General features: G+C 44.0%; 1 protein-coding gene across 1 annotated transcript in view; it reads right to left on the bottom strand.

Annotated features, from left to right (window-relative positions):
* Positions 1-11,456, bottom strand: part of si:ch73-233f7.1 (uncharacterized protein LOC100537710 homolog) — a 28,027-nt gene extending 16,571 nt beyond the window's left edge. The window contains exon 1 of the mRNA XM_061899879.1: positions 8,721-11,456. Within this exon, the coding sequence (XP_061755863.1) occupies positions 8,721-11,231 (2,511 nt within the window). The 5' untranslated portion in view covers positions 11,232-11,456. The remainder of the gene's footprint in view (positions 1-8,720) is intronic.
* Between the last annotated feature and the right edge of the window lie 272 nt (positions 11,457-11,728).

An 11,728-nucleotide genomic window follows, 5' to 3' on the forward strand; every position in this document is an offset into this window, starting at 1 on the left:
CTATGTGTGTGTAGGGGCAAATCTACCTAGCAACAGCGGTCGGTCCTAACAACTACAGAAGTACAATATTTTTTTTTTTTTACTTTGAGTGTTTTGTGTGTGTGTGTGTGTGTGTGTGTGTGTGTGCGTGCTGCTGAGTGAATTAGAGAGCCAAATAAAAAAGGCCAACTCACAGAATTTATTACTATGTGTGTGTAGGGGCAAATCTACCTAGCAACAGCGGTCGGTCCTAACAACTACAGAAGTACAATATTTTTTTTTTTTTACTTTGAGTGTTTTGTGTGTGTGTGTGTGCGCGTGTGTGTGTGTGTGTGTGTGCGTGCTGTTGAGTGAATTAGAGAGCCAAATAAAAAAGGCCAACTCACAGAACTTATTACTATGTGTGTGTAGGGGCAAATCTACCTAGCAACAGCGGTCGGTCCTAACAACTACAGAAGTACAATATTTTTTTTTTTTTACTTTGAGTGTTGTGTGTGTGTGTGTGTGTGTGTGTGTGTGTGTGCGTGCTGCTGAGTGAATTAGAGAGCCAAATAAAAAAGGCCAACTCACAGAACTTATTACTATGTGTGTGTAGGGGCAAATCTACCTAGCAACAGCGGTCGGTCCTAACAACTACAGAAGTACAATATTTTTTTTTTTTAGTTTGAGTGTTTTGTGTGTGTGTGTGTGTGTGTGTGTGTGTGTGTGTGTGTGTGTGTGTGTGTGTGTGTGTGTGCGTGCTGCTGAGTGAATTAAAGAGCCAAATAAAAAAGGCCAACTCACAGAACTTATTACTATGTGTGTGTAGGGGCAAATCTACCTAGCAACAGCGGTCGGTCCTAACAACTACAGAAGTACAATATTTTTTTTTTTTTACTTTGAGTGTTTTGTGTGTGTGTGTGTGTGTGTGTGTGTGTGTGTGTGTGTGTGTGTGCGTGCTGCTGAGTGAATTAGAGAGCCAAATAAAAAAGGCCAACTCACAGAACTTATTACTATGTGTGTGTAGGGGCAAATCTACCTAGCAACAGCGATCGGTCCTAACAACTACAGAAGTACAATATTTTTTTTTTTTTACTTTGAGTGTTTTGTGTGTGTGTGTGCGTGTGCATGTGCGTGTGCGTGTGTGTGTGTGTGTGTGTGTGCGCGTGCTGCTGAGTGAATTAGAGAGCCAAATAAAAAAGGCCAACTCACAGAATTTATTACTATGTGTGTGTAGGGGCAAATCTACCTAGCAACAGCGGTCGGTCCTAACAACTACAGAAGTACAATATATATTTTTTTTTTTACTTTGAGTGTTTTGTGTGTGTGTGTGTGTGTGTGTGTGTGTGTGTGTGTGCGTGCTGCTGAGTGAATTAGAGAGCCAAATAAAAAAGGCCAACTCGCAGAATTTATTACTATGTGTGTGTAGGGGCAAATCTACCTAGCAACAGCGGTCGGTCCTAACAACTACAGTAGTACAATATTTTTATTTTTTTTACTTTGAGTGTTTTGCATTCTGAAGTGAAGTTGCAAGTCTCTACTGCCATCTAGTGGTAGGTATATTGTTTTCATCATTCTAGCTATAGTGGAAAGGGGGGCCCTCACAACCTACTGACCAAACATGGGTCCACACAAGGTAGGCAAGACATACAAATAAAGTGCACTTTTGTGCATGATGTCACAAAATATATTTCAGTAAGTGTCAAATAAAAATGAGCTGCATAATAGGAAATCAAGTAGCAGACGTTATTTCCTTCCGTTGTTGACTATTTTTTTCATACGATGTTGACCTGGAAATGGTTGCCTCGGCGTTTTGTTGGTGTGGCAGCGAACAGAGATGTTGACATGCAGAGTTTCAAGCACCCTTCATTCTCTCGCGGGTGACTTTTCAAATGATGCTACGTATTAGCAGTGATGCTACTTTTTGTAGCAATGATTTGGCCCCACAAATGACAAATTACGGTTGTCTGTCCGACATATTCCCGCTGGAAGCCAAACCGCCACCAGACGATGGACCCCTGCTGTTTTTGTTTTTTCTGCACCTGTGGTTCCCACACAAGGCTGCAACGTTGTTTGTCAACACTGTCTGCTCTCATTTTCTCACACATTTGACCCTCTGAGGTTCTGTGTACCTACACTCTATCCTCCTCCTGTCTAAGCCTACTGTGTGTGTGTGTGTGTGTGTGTGTGTGTGTGTGTGTGTGCTCTTAATGTGAATATTCAAGGTTTGTCATTACGGAGAGCCTTGGAATGTCACTCCAGGTCCTTGTGCTGCCGTCTATGGCTTCACCTTGCATCCACGCTGCCAGGCCTCCATCCATGGCGTCACTGGATGATGTGTCCTCTCGACCTCTGCCTGTGCGTGTGTGTGTGTGTATGTGTGTGTGTGTGTTTGTGCCGCTGAGTGAATTAGGGAGCCAATTAACGATTAAAGAGGGGAGGCTCTCTCCTCGAGGAGCTGCATAACAACCCCCATGACCTCAACCGCCCACCCCGTGAAAGTAGTGTGCCCGTGACCGAGATGACATTCGTCATTCTCCCTGGTGGAGTCTGGTGGTGATTAACGCACACACACACACACATGCGCGCGCACAAACACACACACACACACGTTCTTGTATTTCTTACCTTCTTGAGACCTCTAAAAAATGCCAAGCTCTTGAGGACCAGCCTTTCTAGATATATGAAGATTTGTATTTACAACATTAATAATACGTACATATTATTAAAGCTTGTTATGAAAAATGACTTGGAATTTCACAAGAAAAACTTGGAATTTTCGCAGTATCACAATAAAAGTCGGCATCTTACTCAACGCAAATCAACATTTTTGAAGAAAAGCTTATTATTTTGACAATTTTATGAAAAGAGTCGTAATTTTACTTGACAAATGTCCAAATTTTAGAATTAAACTCTCAAATGTTGGCAATAGTATAAAAACAATCAGTATTTTACTTGAGACCTCAGAAAAATGCCTACCTCTTTAGGACCAGCCTTTCTAGATGAATGAAGATTTGTATTTACAACATTCATAATATGTACATATTGTGCATATACAAAAAAAAAGCTTGTTATGAAAAATTAGTTGGAATTTCACAAGAAAAACTTGGAATTTTCGCAGTATTACAAAATAAAAATTGTCATTTTTACACAAGGCAAGTCAACATTTTATAAGTAAAGCTTATTATTTTGACAATTTTATGAAAAGAGTCGTAATTTTACTTGACAAAAGTCAAAATTTTGGAAGAAAACTTTCAAATGCTGGCAATAGTATAATAAAAATCGGAATTTTGCTCGAGACCTCAGAAAAATGCCTATGTACATATTGTGCAAATACAAAAAAGCTTATTATGAAAAATGGGTTGGAATTTCACAAGAAAAAGGTCAAAATTTTACAAGAAAAACCGTGGAATTTTCGCAGTATTACAATAAAAGTCGGAATTTTTACTCAAGGCAAGTCAAAATTTTACAAGTAAAGCTTATTATTTTGACAATTTTATGAAAAGAGTCGTAATTTTACTTGACAAGAGTCAAAATTTAAAATTAAACCCTCAAATGTTGGCAATAGTATAAAAACAATCAGAATTTTACTCGAGACCTCAGAAAAATGCCTACCTCTTTAGGACCAGCCTTTCTAGATATATGAAGATTGGTATTTACAACATTAATGCTATGTACATATTGTCCAAATACAAAAAAAAAGCTTGTTTTGAAAAATTTGTTGGAATTTCGCAAGAAAAACTTGGAATTTTTGCAGTATTACAAAAAAAAATCGTCATTTTTACACAGAGCAAGTCAACATTTTATAAGCAAAGCTTATTATTTTGACAATTTTATGAAAAGAGTCGTAATTTTACTTGACAAATGTCAAAAATTTTAGAAGAAAACTTTCAAATGTTGGCAAAAGTATAATAACAATCGGAATTTTACTCGAGACCTCAAAAAAATGCATGCGTCTTTTAGGACCAGCCTTTCTAGATAGATGAAGATTTGTATTTACAACATTAATAAGATGTACATATTGTGCAAATACAAAAAAAAGCTTGTTATTAAAAATGAGTTGGAATTTCACAAGAAAAAGGTCAAAATTTTACAAGAAAAACCGTGGAATTTTCGCAGTATTACAATAAAAGTTGGCATTTTTACTCAAGGCAAGTCAACATTTTACAAGAAAAGCTTATTATTTTACAATTTTATGAAAAGAGTTGTACTTTTACTTGACAAATGTCCAAATTTTAGAATTAAACTCTCAAATGTTGGCAATAGTATAAAAACAATCAGAATTTTACTCGAGACTTCAGAAAAATGCCTACCTCTTTAGGACCAGCCTTTCTAGATATATGAAGATTGGTATTTACAACATTAATGATATGTACATATTGTCCAAATACAAAAAAAAAGTTTGTTTTGAAAAATTTGTTGGAATTTCGCAAGAAAAACTTGGAATTTTCGCAGTATTACAAAAAAAAAATCGTCATTTTTACACAGAGCAAGTCAACATTTTATAAGCAAAGCTTATTATTTTGACAATTTTATGAAAAGAGTCGTAATTTTACTTGACAAATGTCAAAAATTTTAGAAGAAAACTTTCAAATGTTGGCAAAAGTATAATAACAATCGGAATTTTACTCGAGACCTCAAAAAAATGCATGCGTCTTTTAGGACCAGCCTTTCTAGATAGATGAAGATTTGTATTTACAACATTAATAAGATGTACATATTGTGCAAATACAAAAAAAAGCTTGCTATGAAAAATGAGTTGGAATTTCACAAGAAAAAGGTCAAAATTTTACAAGAAAAACCGTGGAATTATTGCAGTATTACAATAAAAGTTGGCATTTTTACTCAAGGCAAGTCAACATTTTACAAGAAAAGCTTATTATTTTGACAATTTTATGAAAAGAGTCGTAATTTTACTTGACAAATGTCAAAAATTTTAGAAGAAAACTTTCAAATGTTGGCAATAGTATAACAACAATCGGAATTTTACTTGAGACCTCAGAAAAATGCCTACCTATTTTAGGACCAGCCTTTCAAGATATATGAAGATTTGTATTTACAACATTAATAATATGTACATATTGTGCAAATACAAAAAAAAAGCTTGTTATGAAAAATGAGTTGGAATTTCACAAGAAAAATTGTGGAATTTTCGCAGTATCACAATAAAAGTCGGCATCTTACTCAACGCAAGTCAACATTTTACAAGAAAAGCTTATTATTTTACAATTTTATGAAAAGAGTCAGACTTGTACTGTCAGAGGCCCCCTAAAAGTGAGTGTTTAAACCAGGGGTCCCCAAACTTTTTGACTTGGAGCGCAGCATTGGGTTAAAAAATTGTAGCCGGGGGCCAGGTTTTAAAATATATACCAGGTCAGGAAATAACACAGAGGCTATTTCATCCATAGAAGCCTGTTTCGCAGTTTCCCTGCTCTTCGGGGGATTTTATAACAACCTAGGCTCCAGCAGCCCCCTGCAACCCCAAAAGGGATAAGTGGTAGAAAATAGATGCATGTATAATAAAATCTCCTGAAGAGCAGGGAAACCTGAGAAAAACGGGATTTTAGAATAAGATATATAATAAAATCCCCTGAAGAGCAGGGACATCTGCAAAACAGGCTTGTAAGGATGAAATAGCCTCCGTGTTTTTTTCCCTGACTTAAAGTATGTTCTGTTCTACCCCGGTATTGAGCAATGTATAATGGATAAACCACAGTGACATTGTTCATATATATATATATATATATATATATATATATATATATATATATATATATATATATATATATATATATATATATCAGGGGTGTCCAAAATTTTTCCACAGAGGGCTTCACATGGAAAAATTTAAGCATGCTGGGGCCATTTTGATATTTTTTTATTTTCAAACCATACAAAATATATGGATGTTTTTTGTTTTTTTTTTATCTTTAGGGCTCCTGGGGAGCATAGAGGGTCTCAGTCACTAAAATGTTAGAAATAAGTCAAATTATTATTATTATTATTATTTATTTAATGCTTACAGTAAATCTCTATATCAACTTGAGGTTGATATAAAGTAAAACAAATAAAGTTGTATGCCTTTTCTGTCAAAAAAAAAATGTTATTTTTATAGTAAATGTGAAATATGCAGTATTTAGATAGCTAGATAGATAGATAGATAGATAGATAGATAGATAGATAGTACTTTATTGATTCCTTCAGGAGAGTTCCTTTATTTAGCAATTAAAGCCCTCAAAGATCAAGAATGCAGGACACCATTGATTTTAATTATTTGATATTTTTGAGTAATCACAGTGAAAAGTTAAATAAAATCCTACTAAATATATTTGAGATCCGAAAGGTTCCCCACTCATAAAGTGATGCATTTTTATTCTTATTTTTTTGGGGGGGGGGTTGCCCACATACGCGGTCCTCTCCAAGGTTCTCATAGTCATCATTGTCACTGGCGTCCCACTGGGTGTGAGTTTTCCTTGCCCTTATGTGGGTTCTTCCGAGGATGTCGTAGTCATAGTGGTTTTATGCAGCCCTTTGAGACATTTGTGATTTAGGGCTATACAAATAAACATTGATTGATTTACTTATTTTTTTACTTTTAACACTTAAATGTCAAGATCAACTCCCGACATATATGTCGATTTTAAGTTTGAACTATTATTTTGTTTGTTTTATGCTCTTTTGTCAAAACTTTTATGTTTTTATACGGCAACCACACAACAACATATGCAATAGTTTTTCCACATAAAACATTTTAAAGTGATCATTTTAAGTAATATTTCATTATAACATAGATTTTTTTGTCCTTTTTTTCTTTGAGAAATGGAAAAAAAAGAAAATAAAGACCACATTGCCACTTTTTCTCATTAATTTCACCTCATTCCATCCATCCATTCATCCATCCATTTTCTACCTCGGCGGGGGGGGGGGGGGGGGGGGAGCGCTGGCGCCTATCTCAGCTACATTCGGGTGGAAGGCGGGTTACACCCTGGACAAGTCGCCACCTCATCACAGGGCCAACACAGATAGACAGAAAACATTCACACACTAGGGACCATTTAGTGCTGCCAATCAACCTATCCCCAGGTGCATGCCTTTGGAGGTGGGAGGGGCCTATCCCCAGGTGCATGTATTTGGAGGTGGGAGGGAGCCGGAGAACCCGGAGGTAACCCACACAGTCACGGGGAGAACATGCAAACTCCACACAGAAAGATCCCGAGCCTGGGATTGAACCCTGGACTGCAGGACCTTCATATTGTCAGGCAGACGCACTAACCCCTCTGCCACCGTGAAGCCTCACCTCATTCAGCTTTTTTTAATTGTTTTTTTTTTTTGTTTGTTTTTGCAATATTATCAATTTTGCAATTCCTGCAGAATGCGTGGCGGGCCGGTAAATGATTAGCTGCGGGCCGCAAATGGCCCCCAGGCCGCACTTTGGACACCACTGATATATATATATATATATATATATATATATATATATATATATATATATATATATATATATAGTATTCTGAGCGCAATGATGTCACACAGAAACGCATAGGAGATATCGAGAGTAACAACTAGCATAAAATGGATTATAAAGGACAGATTATTAAGGACGGCGTGGCGCAGTGGTAGAGTGGCCGTGCGCAACCCCAAGATCCCTGGTTCAATCCCCACCTAGTACCAACCTCGTCACGTCCGTTGTGTCCTGAGCAAGACACTTCACCCTTGCTCCTGATGGGTGCTGGTTAGCGCCTTGCATGGCCGCTCCCTCCATCAGTGTGTGTGAATGTGTGAGTGAATGGGTAAATGTGGAAGTAGTGTCAAAGCGCTTTAAGTACCTTGAAGGTAGAAAAGCGCTATACAAATACAACCCATTTATTTTTTTTTTAAATAATAAAAAATTTAAAAAAAATGTCATATTCTAATATTTTAACTTGGGACCTTACCCGGGCCGGAGTTTGGGGAACCCCGGTGTAAACAGAGCGATGTCCCCTTTACGTCGGCATGGCCAGAACACACACACACACACGCACACACACATTGCACACATTAACGGTCTAGTGCCCCGTCTGCCGGAATTAGAAAACACTACATCCTGCCTCCTTTAATTCCCCTTGTCCCCCCCCCTCCTCCCCTCCTCCCCCATCCACCCCCCCCCCCCCTTGCTGACAAATATGACTTCACATCTCCGTCTCCCCTTGCACCCAGAGGACGTCGCCCATCTACAGGCGGCCCACGTCTCAGTCCAGCCGTGTCCTTGCGCTCCCTCCTCCTCCTCTCCTTGTGTCCTACACCCTACTCCCACTTCCAAAAAAACCAGAACGTTTTCTGTTTTTCATCAATAATAGACCCCCCCCCCCCCCCCCCCAACCCCCCCAACCCCCCATGGAGAATACGCCACATTGTGCGATATAATGCTTCTGTGAGGCATGGCCAGAGGGGTGATTTGTCCTATATATGCTCGGCTGTAAGAACCAGGGACAAACTGTCATTCACCTTGTCCATTACCCTTGACTTGTTGTTGTGCGGGAGGAGGGAGGGGGGCAATTTAGTCCGCCCCCCCCCCCCCCACCTCACGTCCTCCCTCCTGACATATGATGGAAGAGGCATTAAGAATGAATCAGACTTTTTTTTTTCTTCAAGCAGCAAATTAAACCGTGCAATTGTCCACTTTACGCGTGCGTAATTAAGCCTCCAAATGCGCATTGTGCGTAATTGTTAAAAAAAAAAAAAAAAAGCACCCTTTGTTATTCTTGTATAAGAGTAGATTTTACCTCGTTAGGGGTGGTCGCTCCGTTGTTCACCGACGCCCCCCACGAGTGCTCCGCCGCGCTCTTGGCTTCGTTGTTGCGCGGCGCGCTGCTCGGGCTGCACGGCTTCAAGAACATAAAGTCGCTCTTGGCCGACTCCGGGGTCAAGCAGACTTTGTAGCAGTACGGCTGAGCCACGCCGCCGCCGTTCGCCTCCACGCAGTTGGTGGGCACTTTGTTGGCCGCGGAGGAAATCTGCAAGTTGAGGTTGGATTTTTTGAAGACCTCCGCGGGGGGATCCGGCTGGAAGCCCGCGCAGCAGCAGCAGGCGAAGGGCGGCAGGTTGTAGCCGCTGAGGGTCTCGCGGTCCTTGTAGCACTTGACCGCGGCCAGGACGATGATCGCCACCAGGAAGATGAAGGATATGGTGCTGAGGGACACGATCAGGTAGAGGGAGAGGTTGGAGGCGGGCTGCGGGCTGAGGGTGAGGTCGCCGTAGTCGGATAAGGACTCCGGGACGCTGTCCACCACCGTGAGGAGCACGGAGACGGTGGCGGAGAGAGGAGGCTGCCCGTTGTCCTTCACCTGGATCACCAACCGGTGCCGGTGCGCGTCCTTGTCCGCCAGCCTGCGGAGAGTCCGGATTTCCCCCGTGTACAAAGCCACGCTGAACAGCCCCGGGTCGGTAGCTTGCGTCACCTGATAGGACAAGCGGGAGTTTTGTCCCGCGTCCGCGTCCATGGCCGTGACCTTAATGACCAGGTAACCGGCATCCACCGAGCGCGGCACCACCTCCGTGGCCACGGTGCCGTTTTTGGGCAGCGGGGACACGACCACCGGCGCGTTGTCGTTCTGGTCCAAAACAAAGACGTTGACGGTGACGTTGCTGGCCAGCGGCGGGAAACCGGCGTCCTGCGCCCGGACTTGGATGTGGAAGTTCCTCAGCTGCTCGTAGTCAAATGAGCGCAGCGCGTAAATGTTGCCGTTGTCCGAGTTGATGGACACGTACGTGGACACCGGCATGCCCTGGATCTGACCGTCCAGAATGGAATAGGACAGATACGCGTTCTGGTTGGAATCCGGGTCGAAGGCGGTCACGGTGCAAATAGAAGCGCCCGGGGCGTTATTCTCGGTCACGTAGACCGTGTAGGAGGGCTGGGAGAACCGCGGGGGGTTGTCGTTGATGTCCGACACCTGCACCAGGACGGTTTTACGCGTGGATAAAGAAGGCGAGCCCAGGTCGCGAGCCGTGAGCGTGATGTTGTACTCGAACACCGCCTCCCGGTCCAAGAAGTCGCTGGTCACCAACGTGTAGTAGTTCTTAAAAGAGGAGTGCAGCTGGAACGGGACGTTGTTGGGGATTTGGCAGTCCACGTTGCCGTTCTCGCCGGAGTCCTGGTCCATGACGCTGATCACGGCGATCACCGTGCCGGGCGGCGCGTCCTCCAGCACCGGGGTGGACACGGACGTGAGGATGACCTCCGGGGTGTTGTCGTTCACGTCCACGATGTCCAGCAGGACTTTGCTGTGCACGGCCACCGCCGAGGGTCCCCGGTCCCGGGCCTGCACGTACAGCTCGTACACGCTGGCTTTCTCGTAGTCCACGACGCCCTTGACGCGGATCTCGCCCGTGTACGGGTCCACGCTGAACAGCTCCCGCACTTTGAGAGGCGCGTGCCCGCTGAAGGCGTACGTCACTTCCCCGTTGGAGCCCTCGTCCAGGTCGGTGGCGTTGAGCTTCAGCACCGGCGTGCCCCGCGGCGCGTTCTCCACCAGGCTGGCCCGGTACACGGAGCGGTCGAACACGGGCACGTTGTCGTTGGCGTCCAGCACCGTGACGGTGATCAAGGCGGTGCCGGTGCGCTCCGGTGAGCCGCCGTCAAAAGCGGTCAGGACCATCTCGTGTTTCTTCTGGCGCTCCCGGTCCAGCGGGGTGTCCAGCACCAGCTCCGCAAACTTGCTGCCGTCGTTACGCGTCTGGATGTTGAGGATGAAATGCTCGTTGGCGCTCAGCTGGTAGGAGCGCAGCGAGTTGCTGCCCACGTCCAGGTCCTGCGCGCTCTCCAGCGGGAAACAGGAGCCGGGCGCCGCCGACTCGGTGATGTCGAGGTTGAACTCGCTCCACGGGAAGCTGGGGGAGTTGTCATTCACGTCTAAAATCTCCACTTCCACTCTGTAGAGCTCCAAAGGGTTCTCGATGACAACTTGCAGGTGTAAAAAACAGCCGGGGCTGCGCTCACAAAGCTCCTCTCTGTCTATTTTCTCGTTCACAAACAAAATGCCGTTCTCCAAGTTGACTTCTAAATACTGCTTCTTGGCCCCGGAGACGATTCGGAAGCGACGCGCGGACAGCCTGGCCACGTCCAAGCCCAGGTCCTCCGCGATGTTGCCCACGAAGGCTCCGTGCTCCAGCTCCTCGGGGATGGAGTAACGAATTTGCGCCAGCACCAAGTCCACCACGCAGGCGCACAGCAGCAGGGAGACGACCAGCCCGGTCACCGGCAGCCAGCCGCCCTCGGAGAGCCTCCGATCCATTTCTAGTGCCGTGCGTAAAAGTCACCACAGCCGGACATTGTGTCGAAAATACGCACGGACGTCACGGCTTAAAGCAACTGGGTTTCTCATGTGGAACTTTACAACATATTTGACAACTTTACGCGCGGTGTGAGGAGAGCGTGTCTATCCCTCCGCTGCGATCCACGCGCGGCACGGGGAGTGTGTGGAGTGGGGAGGCTCGCACTTTGAATTTCCACTGTATTAGGAGCCTGCTGGGGAGGTGTGTGTGTGTGTGTGTTAGAAAGAGAGAAAGAGAGAGAGAGAAAGAGAGCTGGTGGAGGATGCGTGGAGCTCCACGCAGCTCGCGTATTGGCGGAGGCGGTCCTCTAATTACGCTCCACGTTTAACCATTTCCCCACTCGTCTCGCTGCCAGCGGCACATTAAAGAGACGAGAAGGCGCACATTTGACACCAGACGTCAGAGGCAGATTTGGATTAAGAGGGCATGTTGTGTCGTGGGTGTTTTGTTTTCTAGG

This window comes from Nerophis ophidion, linkage group LG05 (assembly GCF_033978795.1).
Source record: "Nerophis ophidion isolate RoL-2023_Sa linkage group LG05, RoL_Noph_v1.0, whole genome shotgun sequence".
Taxonomy (NCBI): Eukaryota; Metazoa; Chordata; class Actinopteri; order Syngnathiformes; family Syngnathidae; genus Nerophis; species Nerophis ophidion.